At 37.8% G+C, this 20,913-nt stretch overlaps 2 protein-coding genes across 4 annotated transcripts; one reads left to right on the top strand and one right to left on the bottom strand.

Annotated features, from left to right (window-relative positions):
• Nucleotides 1–999: 999 nt before the first annotated feature.
• Nucleotides 1,000–10,109, bottom strand: mastl (microtubule associated serine/threonine kinase-like). The gene is made up of 12 exons (XM_007555770.2): nt 9,810–10,109; nt 9,581–9,718; nt 8,932–9,071; nt 8,764–8,852; nt 8,045–8,151; nt 7,799–7,958; nt 7,402–7,550; nt 5,727–6,665; nt 4,749–4,890; nt 3,611–3,724; nt 3,068–3,169; nt 1,000–1,719 (listed from the first exon to the last, which is right to left on the bottom strand). Exons 1-12 carry the CDS (start codon nt 9,975–9,977, stop codon nt 1,562–1,564), a joined length of 2,406 nt encoding a protein of 801 aa, XP_007555832.1. The 5' UTR covers nt 9,978–10,109; the 3' UTR covers nt 1,000–1,561.
• Nucleotides 8,996–20,537, top strand: LOC103140565 (ATP-dependent zinc metalloprotease YME1L1). Of its 3 annotated transcripts, none has more exons than XM_016673222.1 (18): nt 8,996–9,059; nt 11,133–11,252; nt 12,133–12,301; nt 12,384–12,485; nt 12,564–12,673; nt 13,637–13,787; nt 13,858–13,965; nt 15,453–15,626; nt 15,701–15,853; nt 15,931–16,063; nt 16,364–16,426; nt 16,898–17,010; nt 17,127–17,282; nt 18,042–18,193; nt 18,283–18,409; nt 18,485–18,558; nt 19,742–19,828; nt 19,913–20,537. In XM_016673222.1, exons 2-18 carry the CDS (start codon nt 11,133–11,135, stop codon nt 20,051–20,053), a joined length of 2,133 nt encoding a protein of 710 aa, XP_016528708.1. In that variant the 5' UTR covers nt 8,996–9,059; the 3' UTR covers nt 20,054–20,537. The 3 variants fall into 3 exon arrangements, with proteins under 3 accessions (XP_016528708.1, XP_007555834.1, XP_007555835.1); XM_007555772.2 differs by lacking the exon at nt 8,996–9,059 and adding an exon at nt 10,318–10,566; XM_007555773.2 differs by lacking the exon at nt 8,996–9,059 and adding an exon at nt 10,318–10,566 and having other exon boundaries at nt 13,858–13,941.
• Nucleotides 20,538–20,913: the final 376 nt, after the last annotated feature.

Here is a 20,913-nt window from a genome sequence, read left to right on the forward strand (position 1 = left end):
TGTTGCTCAAGCTCCTTTTGATTCACTTTTAGCTTTCAGGCTTCAGTTCTATGGCAAGCTGTTGGTGTATTTATTCAAAATGATTTATCATCCATCATTTTTATCTACAAGTTTGCAAATACTCTGCACTAGTTGTACATTTGACCAAACTAGCTCAACTAGTTGAATATCTGGTTTTTAGTCGATCTTGTACAGAATTTATGACAGAATTGGGGGCAAACTAAAAAAATACAATAAAATGAGAATAAATGTATATTATGAGAATAAACTCATACAATAATAGGTCATAATAAGAGAATAAAGTAAAATTTTGAGAATGAAATCAGTATTATGAGAACAAAGTCATAATAAAATGAGAATATCAAACTTCACAAAACCATTGTTACAATAGTCAGTATGAGAAAAAAGCCATTAGAATAACAGAAAATTTTGAGAATTAAGTCGTGAAAATAAAGTCGTACTAGAATAATGTAAAAATTCAAGAACAAATTTATGAGAATAAGTCAAATTGAAAAAAAGTCACAGTATTACCAAAATAAACTAGTAATACTGTGACTTTTTTCTTGTAATTTTATTTTCATTGTTTTAGGTTGTCCTTTTCCACAGCATAAAATCCTGGCCTTCATATTTAATATTTTCGCTCATCTTGTGTTTTTATTTCAGAGTTCCTTTAAGCAACAAGCTTTAAAGCAGTTGCTCATTGGAAAGTTAAACTGTTACTTTTCTAACTTCCTGTGCAAGCTGCTGTACTGCAGCATGAATACTTGTGTATAAAATGAACAAATTTCCCATTTTTTTATTAGCAGCTCTAAATTAGCTTCTTGTTTTAAACCTTTACATTTATTTAGTAAAAGATTTTGAATCAACTTTGCATAAAATTGAGTTTGTTTCTGGTTTCCATTGAAAGGAAAGAGAACGGTTTCTGAAACACTTGAAACAAGTGCAGCATGTAAAATATTTGGCGTTTATTGAAAATGTTAGATATACGAGGCGGAGATCATGTAGCAAACATTTTATTTGCATTGTCCCTTTAAAAAAGATAAAACAGTGTACAAACAGTACAGGGCGCAGAGAAGAAATCAGATCAAAACACAGAAAAAGGAGGAAATTTCTGTTTTAATTCAAAACACCACATATATCTTAAAACAATCAGACAAAATAAACACAGAAATTGATACATTAAAACATTTATGAATATATGAGTAGGTTTTTCTTTAGTATTGTTGCACTCCTAAACGGTTTTAGGGCCCGCAGGTCATGACCTTTGCACAGAAAAACAGAGGCAGAGGAGAAAACAGAAACTAAACACCAAAACCTGCAGATGATAAAGTTAGCAAGCAAAGAGCATTATTTAAGACTTCTTAGCAAATAAAGTTTTAAAACACTTTCCTCTCAACATCATACAGCAGCAGTGATTGCACATGTGTAAAAGTTTCTTTTAAAAGAACCAGTGAACAGAGAACCAATCAGAACCGTTTACATGTCCGTCTGCGACTCTAATTTTGCTACACCCTTAAATCAGTGTGGTTTAACAGACATAAAACCAAACGAAGCTTTGAGGCTACAGACTGAAGCCAGACACGGCGATGTGCTGAGCGTTGTTTCTCGCCTCGAAGTACGATGTGTCGGTTTCATCCTCCGGCTGCGGTATGAACGGCATCGGCTGGTCCTGCAGGTTGTCCCAGTCCAGGCCGTCAAACAGGCGGTGGCGCTTCAGTTCTGCAAACAAAACAACAAAAGAATCAGGCAGCTTTTATTAGCCTGGTCTTAGCATCTATAGTTTCCACCATTAAAAAAAAAAAACGACAACAAAGCTGAATTTATCTTCCTATTTTAGAAATGTGTTTCCATCAGTAGACTGACCTAATCAGGTCCAACAACTATTGAAATGATCAAATAAAGGATGGAAGTGAACGGTTCTTTTATTTTGTTATTTTGTTGGTAAAACCTCCCCAAAATGGTAGTTGTAGTATCTTTTTTGCCATTAAGCAATAAATCAGGACAAACACATGATCAATATCAATAGATAATACATCTGATAGAATATTCAATATCGAATATTCGCTGAACTCCGACCCAGACCCGACTTCAGCCAAAGCAAAGTTGGTAGAATCAACTCACTCATTCACTCTTTGGTTACCTAGCAACAGCTTGAAGCGTCGCGGTTGCCTAGCAACGACCTGTTGAGTAACTTGTGCAGCAGCAGTTTAAAGTTTTGCCACTGTTCCTCATAACTGTATAAAAAAACGGAGTGAAGTGAAAACTTTTTATAAAACTGATATTTAAATGTAAAATAAGATATAAAATAAGATAAACAGATATTTAAAGCACAGAATTTATCAATAATAGTGATCGACATGAAATGCTTATAGTGTGATAAATTTTTCAAGACAAATTTAGACCCAGTTGAAGGTCCAATTGAACTAGAATTTAAAGTTGTAAATAGCTTCCCTTTTAATTTTTGAACAACTGTCCAGTTAGTCTGGAAGTCAAAAATCTAAATATTGATGAGTGAAATGTTAAAACTGATTCAAATTAAAGAGGAAACATCTCAAAATAAATAAATGTGAATAACATTAATAGACTTTTACGCTTGAAAAAACAAACAAAACAAAAAACAATAGGGAAATATATTTTTCCCATAATTAAATTTCTTGTTTCCTGGAAAATAAAAAAAGATAATTCCATACTTTACAGGACGTAATTTTCACATTATAAATTATAATTACATCACTATTTTAAGCTGCTGTAAGTTAATTTCATGACCAATTCAGATTATTTGCAGTAAAAAATTTAATAGATTAATAATGCATTTTCAGACACATTTGCAGGCAATATTTACCCAATTTAAAATAATTTCATAGCATAGGATGGGGGGAAAATCTCAAATACAGAAATATTTTTATACGCTCCATTTTCTTTTTCCAAACCTGTCAAGATCTGGAAAATATTTAAAAGGAAATTCTACATAGAAAATAAAAAATAAACCAAAGCAATGGCCTACTAAAGGTTTAAAAGGCAAATGTTCCGAACTTCCTGCAACTTCCCGGCAGAGTGCGAATTTTACCCTTCAGGCCGGCGCGTTTCCTCATGTCCATGGTCAGCAGGATCTCTATGGCATTCCTGGAGTTTACAGGAAGTTCCTCCTCTCCTTCAGGCCAAGGGATGTCTAAAAATGTACAAGTTAAACCGGCTAAACTAGAACAACAGGAATATCGGTCTAGCAAATGTTTTCTGCGAGATTTTAAACTTTTCAAGGTTTCTGAGTTTTTTTCAAGCAAGTTTTTGATTTTTCAAATTCAGAAATGTAAATGTTCTTTTTTAGAAAATTTCTGAGATTAATCTCAAGTTGTTTTTAAATTTTCTAGTACATCAAAATTTTAGTTTTCTAGAATTTTTGACTTTTCAAATTTTCCATCTTTTTTTTTTTTTAGAAAATTTCTGAGATTAATCTCAAAATTTCTGAGTTTTTTTCTAGTAATTTTTGACTTTTCAAACTTTGAAATTCCCGTCTTTTTTTCTAAAACTTTTCTGAGATTAATCTCAAAATTTCTTGGTGGAAATTTCCTCCTCGATTTTATCCCTAACACGCCGTCGTATTTGAACTGACCTCTGTTGAGAATATTCTGGAAAACCAGCTGGGGAGTTTCGTCGTTGAAGGGCGGCACTCCGGTGAGGAACTCGAACAGACACACGCCGAGCGCCCACCAGTCCACCATGCAGTCTGGCCAGAAACAAACAGGAAGTAATGAGGATTCAGGTAGATGCTAACAGGCGAGCATCTTCCCCTGTGATTCCTGTTAGTGTGACCTGATTGGGCTGCAGTGGCTGAAGCAGGAAGGACTATGTTAGAGGTTCACCTTGACACTACTGCACATTAATTATTCACTTTTATATGCAAATATGGTTCAAATCAGATATTTACACACACAGAAGACAAAAACACATTTTTCTCTGTGTCTGAAGATAAATCAGACTAAACTTTTCTTGTTTTAGCTTAGTTAGAATTACCAAAATTATTTATATTTGCTAAAAAGCAAGAACATTTTTTAAACTTTCCTTGAATTAAAATATGTTCTCACATTTAGCAAATAATTGTATTTGTAACTAAGCTAAAACAAGAAAAGTTTAGTTTGATTTAACTTCAGACTACAAAAAAAAATGTTTTTGTCTTTTTACTCAGTAAATATCTGGTTTCAACTATAAATGTCCATCGGGTTAAAAAAAAAAAAAGTTGGCACAACAGAGAAAATTAAAAATAAATCACAGCAATTCTGAATTATTCATGTGAAATCGGAATAAAAATAAACTGAGTTTACCGTTTTGCAACTTCTGCATGAGTTTCAACATTTGACCCAAGCAGCTTTTCAGAAGCAGAAACCAGTTTGTCCAGTTAAAAGCCTCCAGATTCCCCTGCTGTTAACATGCTAACTGCACAGACAACCCACTTTCATCCTTCCAATCCGAAACTTCAGTCCCAATCAATAATCAATCCCAGTTTGTTTCCAGATCCAGAAACAGAGGGAATGGGAAAATTGGGGGTAGGATCAGTTTATTTCCTACAACAGTATTAGCAGCCTGGCAGGGGCAACATGCAAGCTGCAAGAAACAACGTCGCTATAAACTTACCAAACGGAGAACTTCCTGAAACTAAAACAGAACGCCTGTCACAAGAGCTACAGTGACAATTGACAGGCGATTACATTACAGGCGGATTTGTTTGATTTTAAAGTTTTCCCTTCTTTTACCGTGAGGTTTTCTAAGAAGAAGCTCCGGAGCCAAATAATCCGGAGTTCCCAAAATTGGAGCGCCCTCAACAGGCAGCGCGCCCCTTCGGACGCTCTTTGGAGTCCGGAAAGGGGTGTGAGAGGTCGACATGGGCTGTGGAGTCTAATGTGAGAGGAAAAGAGAAGTTAAAAAATGGTTCAAAACTCTGTAAAGTCAAGCAAACCTTTGAAAACTCGCTGAAAAAAAAGGAAAACAGAAAAATATTTATATGAAATACAAATGCTATATTTTTATTTTACATGTAAGCATATATTCATATTCTCATTATGTTTTGAATTGGTGGTTTTGATTTTTTTATTTAATAATGATTTTAATGTATTTTCATTTTAAATCTTAATTTGTTTGATATATTGTATCTATATAAATAAATCAAGAGTAATGATTTATAAAAGAAATTAAGATATTATGAAATGAAAATACATCATTTTAAAAAATTTAATCCTTAAAAAAATCTAAATGAAATAAAAAATTTCAATATAATAAAAACCACCAAAAGTTTCAAATAAAATGGCAGGAGAAAAAAAACCCTAATCAAGACAAAATGCATAAAAAGACAACATAATTTAAAAAAACCCCACAACACAAGCACTAAATAAAAAATTAAACCAAGATGAGACTTGAATAAAAACAAAAGCAGGGATATAAAAATATAAGAAAAAAAATCCAGACTTCAAAAATATTAACGCAAAAAGGATTTAAAAAGTAAAATATGTTTAATTTTAAAAACGTTTCAAAATTAAAATAAAATCTAGGTCAAATAAATAATAAGAAAGATCAAACAAATAAATTAAGATACGAAACTTAAGATTAATTTAAAAAAATCTAGAATACAATTAATAAACTAAATTTTTTTTAAAATTACATTTTATATTTTAAAAAAAAATTTCAGATACATTTTTTAAAATGACATTCTTCGGCCTCCACCCCTGAACACTGACCTGGTTAACGGAACCGTTGGAGCTTCGCCGCCGCTGCACAGGCGTTGCCGTGCCGCAGGCAGAGTGACAGGAAGCGGCGGCGGACACGTCCATGGCCTCCACGGAGCCCACGCTGAGCCTGGAAACCCCGGACGTGTTGGAGCGGTTGATGGAGCTGCAGTAGCTGCGGAAAACCACAACGTTCCGTGGCTTTAGGAAGGACGGAGACTGCGAGAAGCTGCAGGACATGTCATGGATTCGGCTATGGAGGAATTCGCCTCTCAGGTCGGACTCGACTAGTTTGGGCGTTTCTATGGTGACGGGGAAAGTCCGTTGAGGCGACTCGGAGCGCCGCTCGTGCTCCTCTGGTTTGATTGGCTGGAGAGAAGCGTTACAGTCAACGGTGAGAGATGTCTCATGGATGGAGCCGTCAGAGTCCAGACTCAGGCTCCGGCAGACGTCCACGTTCCCCGGCAGCGGGGACGTGAAACTGCACTGGGACGGCTCTTTAGTTCCGTCTTGAAACACGTCCTCTGCCGGCTCCTCCAGCTCACTGAAAAGACTTTTGACGGGGATTGGGCTGGAGCGCCTCGGGTCCCAGTGGTCCGCCGCCATGTTTCCTGTAGTGGTCAAGAAGTCGCCAATCTGGATGGTGGAGAACGTCCCAGTCAGACCAGTGTGACTCAGAGCGGTGTCGGGAATCTCAAAGAATCGCCTGTATTCTGCGTTTGTCTTCTTGGCTCTGGTCTCCAGCAGCTCTGGACTTCGGTTCATGTCTGAAAATGTCCTCTTTACAGAGGAGGGAACTGTTGGCTGGCTGTTATCTCGCTCTGATTCAAGATGGCGCCGAACTGCGGACAACGGTTGACGTTTCCTGATGGGAGAGCTGGACTTTTTGGGCAGATTAGGGGCATCTTTAGTAGAAACTCCACATCCTCTTGACCCCTGCTCGTTTTCTTTCTAAAGAAAGAAGAACATTTATCCATTTATTTTAGAGTACTAGGTCCATTGTAGAGAGAAAAAAAAGGAGTAAATTCCCACCAAAAAAACCTTTAAATTTCCGAGTTTCAAAAAAATCGAAAATTCTGGTCATTCTATTTATTTTGTTGTTGTTTTGTCTGATTTTGTTTATTTAAGGAAAACACAGAAAATTTTACACTTTTGAAACTCAGAAGTTTACAAGTTTCTACAAAATTCCTGATATTAGTCTCAGAATTTGAGTTTTCTAATAATTTTTGACTTTTCAAAGCAGAAATTCACTTTTCTAGAAAAATTCTGTTTTTTTTTATAAAACATTTGACTTAATTTGTCAGAAATATCTATGTCTGTATCTCAAAATTTCTGAGTTTATTCTAGCAAATTTTCAACTTTTAATTTCTCAAATTTCCACATTTTTTCTAGAATATTTTGACATTTCAAGCCAGATATTTAAATTTTTTCTAGAAATTTCCTGAGATAAATCTCAAAATTTGAGTTTTGTAGAATATTTTTCACTTTTAAACTCAGAAATGTCTTTTTTTTCTAGATTTCTTAGATTAATCTCAAAATATGAGTCTTTTACATTTACTCATTTGTTTCTATCTCTGATGGTCCTAATACACCATATTCTGTTTCTTTTCTAAATGAAGAAGAAACTGTAACTGTTTAATTTAGCAGCAAACGAAGTTGGAGCTGCTGCTGTTCCGCCATCACTGACCTCACACTCCCACAAAGGACTGACACCCCCCTCGGTGTCGGTGGTGCTTCCGGGGCTCATCGTCTCAAACCGTTTTCTGCTGCTCCTCAGCAAATTGGGAGTCAAGTTTTTTGCCAGTTTATGAGGACTGAAAACTCTGGTGTTAGGTCCTGCAGGAGTTAACATAAACCATGGGAAGAAAAGTCATGTTAACTGCACTTATTTTAACGTTTTACCTTCTGGAGATTTTTTTCATCACTTAAGCTTATTATATATACACAATATTAGAAATAAACAATAGATAAATAAAACAGGGCTGTGACCTCAACTCTTTTGAAAATATGTGGACTGTGGTTAAGATCTGGGACTTTTCCACAGAACAGAAACAATTTAAATGAAGTTAGAGTTAATTTCATACTCATTTTACAAAGGTAGTCAGCTGGAGAAAACAGCTGTTCTGAGTTGTTCATCACAGGAGAACCAAGCGAGTTGTTCTTCTGCTTCACTTTGCTGCAGGACATCGGGCTGGACACAACCGAGGCGCTGCAGTGCCGCTTCCCTTCTGTTACCGGCGTGTTCTGCAGATCCCAAAAACAAACAGAGGATTTAGAGTCCACATTCATGCCGATCACCTTTTCTGATTAATGGTTTAGGCGATGCTTACGAATCCCAGGGAGCTGATCAAAGAGAGAACTTGACCCGGCGTGCGGAAGAAGTCTTTTTTCGGTTTGGCCAAAGATGGAGTTGTGAGGATGTCCATAAGACTCAGCTCTGTTTTACACACAGATTAAGAAGTGAATAACAATGAAGCAGCTCATGGTTGCAGGTTTAGGGTTTTGGATGGGGACAAAAATTGCAACATTTGTTACATTTTCAGCTGATGCGGTTCACCAAACTCTTTGAAAAACCTCTTCGCCTGTGATGGCGCTGCATCAAGAACCACAGAAGAAAATTATACAAAAACTTTTGAAGACGACATGAACACAACTTCCTTCTTCATGAGACGTAAACAAAAATGGAGTAGCGTCAGATTTTAGCAGTTTTACAATTTCTCTTTTGTCTTTGGTACAAGACCACAACCCATTTCTCCAGCTGGTGTTGGACTACTGCGTTTATGTTGGTTCAATTTACCCAGAATGCCCTGTGCTACAGTCTGCTTCCTGCTGTTGGAGCAGTCTCTGGTCCGCTTACATTCACATATGCATTCAAATTGCACCAGAGTTCACTTCAACCGAACCGAGACCAAGGTTTTTAGGTGGACCAGAGTTCACTGATGCATTCAAACCTCCACAAATAAACTGTGTGTTTGACTTTCTAGGCAAAAACACTTCAGTTTGATTAAAGCAAACTAAACAAGTCTGATGTGAATTCACCCTTGTTTACCTCTGTCAAGCTTGACCTTTGAGAGCCCAAAATCTGTCAGCTTGATGTGGCCTTCGTTGGATATGAGCATGTTGTCTGGTTTCAGGTCCCTGAGCGCATCAGATCACACAATGAGCATTGATCACTTGCTGTGATAAAACATCAACATCTTCTTGCACAGCCTGTTACCTGTGGATTATGCCGTGGCGGTGAAGGTAGTCCAAAGCCAACGCAACCTCAGAGATATACTTCACAGCCATGTCCTCCTCAAAATATCCATAAATATGGAGTAGAGACTTCACATCCCCACCGATGAGGTATTCCATCACCTTTGATCAATAAAACAAACACTTTGTTAGGATATGGCTAATAACCAACGGTGGAATGTTTAGTAGGAAGGAAATTATTGCACGAATGTGCAATAGAGCGACACATTGTTTCACAAATGTTTGCACAAATAGGCTGCATACCAAGGCATATTATATACCTTTAGCCATGTAAGTGATTAGACATAATAATTTAATAATTTAAAATGAAATGTCTGAATATTTTGGCAATATATTGTATTTTTCATGGCTTTGGCTTAATCAATAAAATGTTCTGGTTTCACAAAACAGTGTGTGAGACCATTACATATTCCTGATTATCTAATAGAGAATGACTGGATTGATGGATGCCATTAATAATACCTGGAATAACCCTGAAGATGTTAATTTAGCACTATAATGACTAAATAATGAAAGCACTTTGTCCTTCGAGGTTAATAAAGAGAACTGAACTGAGTCCACTAGAGATATTTTAAATAAAAATTATTTTGAACTCTTTCACTCAGCATTACCAGATAGATCTTGGCTGCAGTCTGGAGGGAGTAAAACAAGTGAACAACGAAGGGACTTTTGCTCAGAGCTAGGGCGTCTCTCTCTGCCTTCATCTGACTCGCCATGTTTTTATCCACCATGTCTGCCTTCTTCATCACCTACGACGACAAAAGATAATGTTATCCAATTTTCATACAAAAAACTACCAAATAAATGTAATAAAATTTAACTAAAGGTGTATCGACTCACCTTAATAGCGTATAAGCGCGCATTGCTCTTCTTCCGAGCGAGGTAGACCTTTCCAAAGGCGCCGCGGCTGATGGGCTTCAAAACGGTGAAATCATCGATCGAAGGAGGCCTCGGTATTTCCATTGATTTTACATTTGAACCAACTTTGTGCTTCTTTTTTACCTCCATTCTAACGATGAAATAATTTCACTTAAAATCCGGTAGCGAGTCCAGCGTAAACACTACCATGGCAGAACAACAAACAGTGCGGAGTTTGTTTTGAATATTTGAATTCCCTGCCTGTCACGGGGTCCTGTGACGTGTGTAGGTACTCAAAAAACTGCCTGTATAAAATCTTTCAGCAAAACAAAAATTTTCAATGATTTAAAGATTTTATATTGATATTTAAGAACGCAAGTATTGAGCAAATATCCTCATTATGTATCCTTTTTCAAAATAAGTAGATTCATTTTTAAACAGGCGAGGCAAGGACGCCACTCGTTCCTGGTCGTTTTAACTGACTGCGTCATTTTGTAGTCCATTTGACCTCAGATGCCGGGGGAGAATCCATTTCCCTATGTTAGCTAAAAGAAAAGTTGTGTAACTATTGAGAGTTGTGTAACGGGGGAAGCTAAAAGGACAGCGCTGTGAGCAGGACTTGATTGTTAACGTTTTATTGAGGTTCTGTCCTCTCATTGTAACTCACCGAAGACAGATTCTAGCAAATACTTACGGGAGAAAAATGTTTTCTCTGTCGATGTCATTTCAGCCACAGCAGGTATGTAAGCGGACAGACTGAGAAGCATGTTGATTATATGATTAACTTGTCTGCATGTATCCGACAAAAGTTTCAGTTTGTCACTTTAACTCTTGTTTTAAAAACATTAAAGTCATTCATAAGCAGTAAACGCCTATGTTTACGCTTGTTTTAGTTGTGACTTTTGTTCTTAGCCAATGACAACTCGACTCGGCTAATGCTAAGGGTTTAGCTCGTAAACGCTACATTTCATCCACATGAGCCGATGCTTGCGTCATTTCGACTGTTAACAGCTGTTCATTTTTATCTATATTATAGCTATTACAACAATTGTAAACTTGTTTACAAATTGTAAACGATGTAAACGTGTCGGTACAGACAGTCTCAGTACTTAAGAAGCATGTGACTAAAACTGACATAATCCTGACCTGCTGTTAGTAGGTTAGCTGAATCTACTTCCAGTTTATTACATATTAACTATTATGATCGATTAGTTGCTATAAATAAAGTCAAGGTTAAGCGGGTCACCGTGGATCAACATGTGGGGAAAGCGTGTTATTCTCTGTCCTGTCTTCATGCTCTCTCAGATGGTGGTTCCTCTCAGCCAGGTCCTCAACGCCCTCCACTCGCTGAAGAGCTCAGCTACAGCTTCAGTCCACTCTTTGCACAAAGACTTCAGACAGGAGCACAAGTCATACCTGAAAGAGGTGATAGGAGTACCTGACATTCACAATGTATCAAAAAGTATTTTTAATCAAGTAAGTAAAGATTTAAAGAAGAAGGTAGGATTAGAAGTAGAGGTAGGTGCATCTTGATCGTTTAAGTCAAGATATTGGTTGCAGTTCAAAAAGTACTCGCGACAAGTTATTAATGTTTCTTTTACAGGGACATTTGCTGTGATATTTAGCCAGTTGGACAGAGTTTCTCAGCAGCAGATGCTCTCACCAAATATGACATTCCCCCAAAACGCTAAAGATCAAAGAGTGATGAAAGTCCAGATGAGAGGAAACACAAAAATAGACATGTGTTGCAACTGATAGCAATATTTGCTCACAGTTTCTTAATTTTGTGCAAATGAAAGCGATTAGAAGCACATTCATGATACAGAATCGCCCTGCAACAGCAGGAAAAACAAAGGAGAATTAACAAAAATAAATAAAAAATCAAAACAATATCTTTAAATATCAAGCTAAACAGCTGAATAAATTATTCCTCATTACTTTGTAAATATAGTTGAATGATGGCCCAACCAAATTTTCCATCTAATGAGCCTTGATTTTGTCCAGCTGCCATTTTTTCTATTAGTTGTGAGCGATGATAATTCAAACGAACAGAAATAAATGGTTTAAGTTGCTGAATCTGTACTCAATTAATCCACAATATGAGTAACACTTTTTGGATAATTTGCCAAAATTTTGATTTTTAATGAATTCTGAAGCATATTAAAATGATTTAGTGATCAGAGTTTATTTGAATTGTCCATTTCAACCCTAATCCAAAGAAACCAGGCCCATAAAACTCCTGGAAGTTGCACAGCTTGTTGTTTTTGTGTGTCTTTGTCTCACTGCTGTTGTTGTTTGCTGCCAGCCGAGTGTCAGCCTGAGGGATCTGGGCCTCTCCGAGGTCCAGGGGAGTCAGCTGAATGAGCTGGTCAGCAGGTTACTGCCCCCACCGAGTCTTGAAGAACCTCCCACCGTTACCTCAATATGGAAGACTAGCCACGTTTCTGCAGACAGCTTCTTTCAGAACAAATATGGTGAGAAGATCAACCTGCTCTGCTGTTCTTTTGTTTTATTTCACCAGAAAAACCCCTGAAACATTTCTTTTTTTACACAAAGGGTTTTCACAAAAAAGACTATTGGGTCATGGCTCTCCGTTATTCCACCGTCGGTACCACAGCCCTCTTCGGGACGCTTGCTCTGAACTCCAGCTGCTGCCTGGTGAGACACTTACATTTAACCTCTACTCAGAGGCCATGAATGGATTAACATTTTAGCGTTTCTGTTTTCTCCTCGTAGTGTGGCTTCAGAGCCGAGGGTTCAAAACTCTCAGAGCAAAGACCAGACGAGTGGAGTCGGGTTATGACGGTCCGGTAGAACCTGATGCCTACACACCAGCTTTCATGAAGGCGAGTTTGTGACGGCAGTGGGGTCCAAACATTTTCCACCGAGGGCCAAAATCCACATGTTGAAAGTCCTCGGGGGCCAAAATCAGCATCTTCTCCCAATTAAAAAACAAAACAATAATATCATTCTGAATTCTTCCTCCTTTACCTACGCAACAATAAATTGAACAGATTTTTGTTTTTTATCAAAACCAACATTAGAATGAAATTTCCCTGAATGTGTACATTTATTTTACTTTTTGAGCAAATTATTATCCATTTTGTTGAATTGTTTTTGGCTTTCTTTTAAAAACTGTAAGAATTTTGTGTCCTTACACAAAGTTTATATGGAAATCTCTCCCTGATTACTTTAAAAAGTGTCCGTCTCATCTGCAGCGACTCCATTTGCCGAAGGGCCAAATCTGCACCACAAAAAAAAACATTCTAAGGGCCACAAATGGCCCCTGGGCCGCACTTTGGACACCCCTGTTACAGAAAAGTCAATATAACCGTTTTTTAGAGATGAATCAACTATTGAAATGATCATCAACTATAATTAAGCAATCGATTAATTATTAAAACTGATTTTTAAAAAGGACATTTGGTGAAAAAACAAACTCAAAGCAATAATTAAGGCAAATCTGTACAGATAGTTTTTGCATTTAAGATGAGATGTCTGTAAATATGTTACAACCAAAACTTCTGAAGTTGTTTAGTTTTATCTTCACCTGGTTCAAATTCACTAAAGGAATGCTGCGTTATTTCATTTCAGGCAATAAAAGGTCTGTTTTTTGTTTTGAAAAAAGAATTAAATTATTAGTTTTTGTCTTTTAATGTATTTCTATTATAGTGGTTAAATTAAAAATCTGTAGGACGTGGACATTTTTTTATTCAGTTGTTAGAATAATCATTATTTGCAGTCCTAATTTGTTGTATTTTATGATTAGAGATTGAGATTAAATCTGCCGCCTTTGGCTCCTTCTTCAGGGTTTGCTCCAGAGGGAGAAAGGAGCAGAGGCCCACTCTCTGGACCAAGTGGTGAAACTCAAAAACCTTCCTGAAAACCAGCAGGAGGCTTTCAAGACTGGCTTCACCGATGGGTTCATGAGGTCCCAAGCTCTGACTCAGAGAACTCAAGGTGTGTGGAATAAAAACTTAAAGCTTTTTATTGAACTGAGAGGAGACCTGATGTTGTTTCCTTTTTACAGACTCATTGAGGAGAACCAGGCTGGTCCTGCTGGTCCTCCTCCTCATCGGCATTTACGGCCTCTCTAGAACCCCCTTTCTCTCCGGTAAAGGCTCCTTTTCTGACGCCGGTTTGTTTCGGTTTTCATTCTTTCTTATACATACAAATAAAATTCCAGCTCTACATGCACACAGTTTATTTATAAATTCATTAAAATAGCACTGGGTGGTGGTTATTTTCAGCTACATCGCTTTATCACATATTAGACCAGCACAAAGTAGCAGGGGTGGTTCTAGGGATGGTGTAGGGGGGGCTGTAGCTCTCCAAGAAAATGAAAATAAAAACCTTTTTTTTCTATGTCATGAAATATTTTTATTTAACCTAAATTCAAAAATAATCTCCAATAAACAGTCATTTATGAATATTTTCTAATACAGCTAAGTGAAAGCAGAAAGACCAGAGAAGCTTTCTGCTCATGTTGAGCAAATAAGAGAACAGACGTACCATTAACAACAAACAGGAGTTCTTGTTTATCACGCAGCCTCACAAAAACACATTTTTAGACTTCTTTAAGTTGATACTCGTGTCTTTGACATTTCCAGTTCTTCAGTAAGCTTTGGGTATATTTTCTTTTGAGAAGCTGCAACAGAGATAGCTGAATCTCCGGCCCCGGATCAAGACAGATTTATTGTTTTTAAAGTAATTCCCCTCCACAAAAGACATGTTTTGATTTTAAAACACCCGACACTAAGGCTTCAATCTCACAAATTGCGACCCAATCACAAGTTTTTCCTACTTTTTCACTGCCTGATTCTTATCTTATACATCCTCCAAACAATATGTGGAACTAAATTACATAAGTATTCTCACTGACATAAAGTATTAGAGGAAAAGATGCAGAATAAAATTAGTTTTATTCATTAGAGATGCAAATCTTTAAGTGCCCAGCGATTCGATTCAGATTTTTTTATTCCGAAACCATTTTTTCCTATTCAAATGTTTTAGAGTTTCTGTTTAAATTATGAGACTGACAAGAGTAAAGAAATAAAACGTTTATTTAAAACTATTCTATAAGGTTCCTACTATGTCAGATTTAATTAAAATGTGTTTTTGTTTATAAAATTCTTTAACTTAAATTATTATATTAGCTTAGCTGCCTGGATTTTTCTGTAAAAGAAAAAAAGAGAGAAATTATAGAATTATTCAAAATATACGTAAAATTAGGTTTGGATCGATTCTGAATTTCAAGGAATATATATTGTGATTCTTTATAGAATTTTTTTCTGTGCATTTATTCATATTTCAGGTTTTTTTTTGGTTGTGATTTTGCGTTACTTTATGCTGGTTTATCCATGAAATCCTGATGAGTAGATAACGAAGTGAAAAACTGTGTGCAAGTAGAGTTTGGTCGTTTTCGCTTCTTTTTCTCAATATGTGCATTTCTAGAGCAGCTGCTTATAGTTCCTTAACAGAACTGGAGCTAAATGAGTAACTGACAGGATAAGTTTGGATCGTCACGTTTACCTTTGTGCCACAGTAAGCAGAAAGCTGCATCTTTGTTTCGTAAAACCAGTTTGTTCGTGTCGTTTGTGAGAAGTTTTCTGGGTTTTTCCACAGTGAGGTTTCGCACCACTACGGGCCTCGACTCGGCGGTCGACCCCATCCAGATGAAGAACGTGACGTTCGAGCATGTCAAAGGCGTGGAGGAGGCGAAGAACGAGCTGCAGGACGTCGTCGAGTTCCTCAAAAACCCACAGAAGTTCACAGTGTTGGGTGGAAAGCTGCCCAAAGGTACCAGCAGCGTTTCTATGTTGGTTATACCTGCTGGTGTGAATGAAAATAGCCTGACTGTCGACTCTGCGCAGGGATTCTCCTGGTCGGGCCGCCCGGCACCGGGAAGACCCTGCTGGCGCGGGCCGTAGCCGGGGAAGCAGACGTTCCTTTCTACTACGCCTCCGGGTCGGAGTTTGACGAGATGTTTGTGGGCGTCGGCGCCAGTCGCATCAGGAACCTCTTCAGTACGTTTCCAGAACCGGTGAAAACCGCAGCAAAGAGGAAGCCGAGTAAGAACAAGTTTTCCTGTTGTGGTTTGCAGAAGAGGCAAAAGCAAACGCTCCGTGTGTCATCTTCATCGACGAGTTGGACAGCGTGGGAGGGAAGAGGATCGAGTCTCCGATGCATCCCTACTCCAGACAAACCATCAACCAGCTGCTGGCGGAAATGGACGGGTGAGTTTCACCTCCAGTGTCTGGCCCAGTCCACAAAACAAACACATTTTTATGCGTTTTGACCTTTAAACTACACAAAACTTTAGTGAAATGTCATTTAATGTACGCGTGAAAACTAAATTTAGTGTTACAATGCGAGATAATATATCCATGATTGCTTTGACACGATTCCTGATCAACATCGTCTGACTTTATTGGCTTTACGTCGGGGCTGGACGGTACAGCTGAATAAACTCATCACCATGAGCGCTTCATATCCCCCGTTTCCATGGAAACCGACACTATTTTGATGTTTTCCAGGTTCAAACCCAATGAAGGCGTCATCGTCATCGGTGCTACAAACTTCGCTGAAGCTCTGGATAAGTATGTTTATGTACTGAGTTAATTGTTGTCTAGAACTAGCTTTTCTTTCTAAAGAGGAATGATTTCAGCTCATTAAATAAATGCAGCAAAAACTCAATGAGGAAAATAAACAAGGATCTTTAAGATTCATGTTGGAGACTCAAACCGCCAGCAGAACAAAGTTAAGTGAATTTAACGTTTTTCTTTTTATTTAGAAATATTTTATGGTGGTTTGAAGCAGGGATAGCTTAGAAAATAAGATTGACTTTACTTCAAATTCACTCCAGAACATTTGCCTCTATAGACTCTCCTAAGTGGCTTTTAATAACTTTAAAAAAAAATTTATTGAAATAAAACAGTAAAGATAAAAATAAAATAAAAAACTTGTTAAATTTTGCAGGTTTTCTGTGTGTTTTTATTGGATATTTGTGTAAAACTTTAGTTTGTTTCAGGTAATTGAAGTAAACAGAGGATGATTGTTTCTGCTTTCAGTGCTCTGGTGAGACCCGGCAGGTTCGACATGCAGGTGACCGTCCCCCGCCCCGATGTCAAAGGTCGCAAAGAGATCCTCAACTGGTACCTGTCCAAGATCAAAGTGGACCCGGGTAGGTCGTTTCAGAGACATCTGCTGATGCTCATCAGCGCTCCAAGCCAGCGAGCCACACAGGCTCCCGCAGTCAGAGAGTCGGATGACTTGACGAGTTGTTTTGTTTCTGGTCAGCCATTGATGCCGAGATCATCGCCCGAGGCACGGTGGGCTTCTCCGGGGCAGAACTGGAGAACCTGGTGAACCAGTCCGCCCTGAAGGCCGCCGTGGACGGGAAGGAGATGGTCACCATGAAGGACCTGGAGTTCGCCAAGGACAAGATCCTCATGGGTGAGCGACGGAGCTCCGAGCAGCTCTTTATCACAGAAACATGCAGGAATGGAAAATAAATTAAAAAAAACTTGATTTTTTTCTCTCATTGTCACAATAATATTTTACTGGACGGTAAATTGTCCCATATTTTATTGTGATAACCTATTATGTTGCTGTTTTGGGACCATTTTCAAGTAATCTAATGGTAAACTTTAAATTTTCTGGAACTGGAAGATATTTTAAATAAAGTGAATAAACAACAGAAACAACAAATAAAATTAATTATAAAGTCTCTGTAAACAAAACTGTCCTTCAAAACAAGAAGCTAGCTTAGACCAAAACACCAAGCAGAAGATTTTATCATCCAGTTTTTGGTAGAAAGAGAGAAAAGAAAAAAAACTATATATTATGCAAATAGAAATTATTGACCTTGTTTTAATTTATCATGTGATTGATTTATTGCTTATTACAACAGACCCACTTTATCTATTCTCCTATTTGTCCATCTGTTACCCATCTGCTGTGAAATCGTTATTTTCAAGATGTCGGCACGTCTTTAAAGAGTCTAAAATTATGTAACTAGAATTAAAATGTCTTAAATCCATAGAAGAAATGTGAGTTGACCTTAAATATGTTCGTCATAGGTCTTAAATTTAGTCTCATGTAGTTTTTTTTTTTTTTTTCGTGGGACTTTTCTGTGAGGTTATCATCTTTGGACCTGAGGAAATTTGACTCCATGAAGCCTGTAGATAACCCGATTTGTCTCTTTCCTTTCAGGTCCTGAGAGGCGTAGCGTTGAAATAGACAAAAAGAACAAGACCATCACAGCGTACCACGAGTCCGGACACGCCATCGTCGCCTATTACACCAAAGACGCGATGCCCATCAACAAGGCCACCATCATGCCCAGAGGACCGACTCTTGGCCACGTTCGTTCGGTTTTAAACCTTAGACTCCAGCGTCGTTTGGTGTGGCTGCGCAGAAGCTAACCTGAGTCGTGCTTTTGTTCGTCCTCCAGGTGTCCATGCTCCCCGAGGACGACCGCTGGAGCGAGACGCGGGCCCAGCTGCTGGCCCAGATGGACGTCAGCATGGGCGGCCGCGTCGCAGAGGAGCTCATCTTCGGAGACGAAAATGTCACCACAGGTACCAGCTGCTCGGTAAAATGCTGCTTAGACGTGACGGTTTAAAGGGTTTATTTAATAATCGGTCTGTTTTTAGGAGCCTCCAGCGACTTTGATGGAGCGACACAAATCGCAAAACTGATGGTGACCCGGTTTGGCATGAGCGACAAGGTGAGCTGAGCTGGTAAAAACGGCATAATGAGGAGCATTGTTATGATGTCAGACAGGGCAGGTGCTTCTTAAAGAGACAGAGACCCAATTTTAAGGCGTTAAGTTTGCAAAGACAAGGATTTATAATTTTCTCCTTTTATCTCTCTACCAAAAACTGGATAATAAAAGTTTTCAGTCTGGTGCTTTGGACTCAAGTAGCCCATTTTTTTTGGAGGACAATTTTGTTTATATTACTTTAAAATGTTCTCAAAACAACAATATTGTTTATCACACTAAATTCTGGGACAATTTATTTTACTGTTTTACTGTGACAAGCCTAAATAAAATGGTGATATGCCTGGAAAATACTTTAATACACAAGAAAATTTCTTGTAAGTAAGTGAATGTTTTCTGGGAAAAGAGCCGTTGCCTAGCAACCCCAGCCACACCCAGTCCGTTCCCTAGCAACCCGAGAAGAGTTGAAGCGTTGTCAGCTGGTTTTACCTCTGTACACTTCAAAAACACAAAATTTTACCAGTAATTTTGGTCTAGTTTCTAGTCCAAATACCTTAATGCACTTTAAATATGACAAACTATCTTAAAAATATCTTTTTAGCAAGATATAGAGGCTCGTTACAAGTAAATAATTCCTTATTATTTATGTTCCATTGGCAGATAAATTAACTTATAAAATGGGAAAAATGTCTTGTTATAAGTTAAATAATCTGCTAATGGAACAAGTAATAATCATTAATAATAAGGAATTATAATCCTTAAAACAAGCCTCTATATGTTATTAAAAAGATATTTTTAAGGTAGTTTTACCTTATTTCAAGTTTGCTAAGAAATTTGCTCTAGAAACTAGACCAAAAATAGTTGATAATTTTGTCTTTTTACAGTGTGCAATGGCTGCTGGAAAGATAAGTGCTGTGTTGTTGAAGGAGGCTCCACTTCAAAGATATACGGTTGATTAATTGCGCATCTGTTTGCAGCCATTTTTATGTGTAAACACTGAGTTTAAATGCACATCATGTTGACAAGTTATACATGTAATTTTTGTCTCTACACTCAAGTTGAAACAGACAAGTTCTTGAGATATTAAATAATTAAGAGATACGGGAAGGATGCCTCAGAAAAAGTATTTTATTTGGATTTAAAGTGACAAAATGTGATTTTTAAGGATGTAATTTGTGTTTCTGTGCAGCTCGGGGTCATGACCTACAAGGACATCACCAAGCAGAGCCCCGAGACGCAGGCCGCCATCGAGCACGAAGTCAGAGCTCTACTGAAGGTGAGGCGCTCTACGTCCCACAAGTTGACCTTTTCACCCTGTTCTGCGTCAGTTTCTATCGTTCATTTGTCCGTTTCTCTGCAGGAATCCTACGACCGAGCGAAGAACATCCTGAAGACCTACAGCAAGGAGCACAAGAAGCTGGCGGACGCACTGCTGACGTACGAAACGCTGGACGCCAAAGAGATCCAGATGGTGCTGGAAGGAAAATCTCTGGACCACTGAGACATTCAAAGACTCTGTAAATAAAACGCTGTGCAAGCGGGACTGACCTTTTGAAAGCCTTTCAGTCCTTTTTATTCCTCCTTTTGACAATGTGAAAAGCTGGATGAAATGTTTGACATTTTTAAATCACCACAGTGCGATGAATCTGCGCTTCTCAGTTAAAATCATAAACTTGTTTTCTTGCTGCTCCTCATTGTCAAACTCACAGCTGAAGGGTTTCTGTATCTCATGTTTTCTCCTACATATTATGTTGTTTTTAAGTTATTTAAGTGCCCAAAGGTATGTATTATTATTATTGTTTTCATTTTATTTTCTGTCAGGGAAAATCATGATAGATCCTCTTATCCACACCTGAGGAAAAACTGTAAGTGCTAGCCAGTTTGTGTAAATATTCTGTAAAGAGTCTGAAAGGACGGATTTGGTGCTTCTGTTACTTTAGACGACGGCCTTCTTGGAGCTCCAATAAAGATTTCTCTCAGGAAACAAATGTTGGGAGTGATTTCTGTGATTCAGGAGTCAAAATAGTATGCAATTTTACTGTAACATTTACACGAAACAAAGAAAATGTGATTGTTTCTTGTTTTGAGCAGTGAGTAAAGCTCAAACACCAAACATGTAGAGGGGAAAAATACACATTCTGGAGTAGAATAGAAATTCACTTTATTGTCCCCCAGTGAGGAAATTAAGGCAGGTGTGTCCACACAAAGATAAAAATTATATAACCACTTCTGAAAATAAAACCTTGAGCAATATGTTTTGCTATACTTCTCAATATATTAAATATGTGTAAAAAAAAATCTAGTCCAAAAGTCTTAACATTATGAAATTAACATGTTTTATGTAAATGAAACATGTAAAAT

The sequence above is a fragment of the Poecilia formosa genome, unplaced genomic scaffold, assembly GCF_000485575.1.
Source record: "Poecilia formosa unplaced genomic scaffold, Poecilia_formosa-5.1.2 Scaffold72, whole genome shotgun sequence".
NCBI classification, from domain to species: domain Eukaryota; kingdom Metazoa; phylum Chordata; class Actinopteri; order Cyprinodontiformes; family Poeciliidae; genus Poecilia; species Poecilia formosa.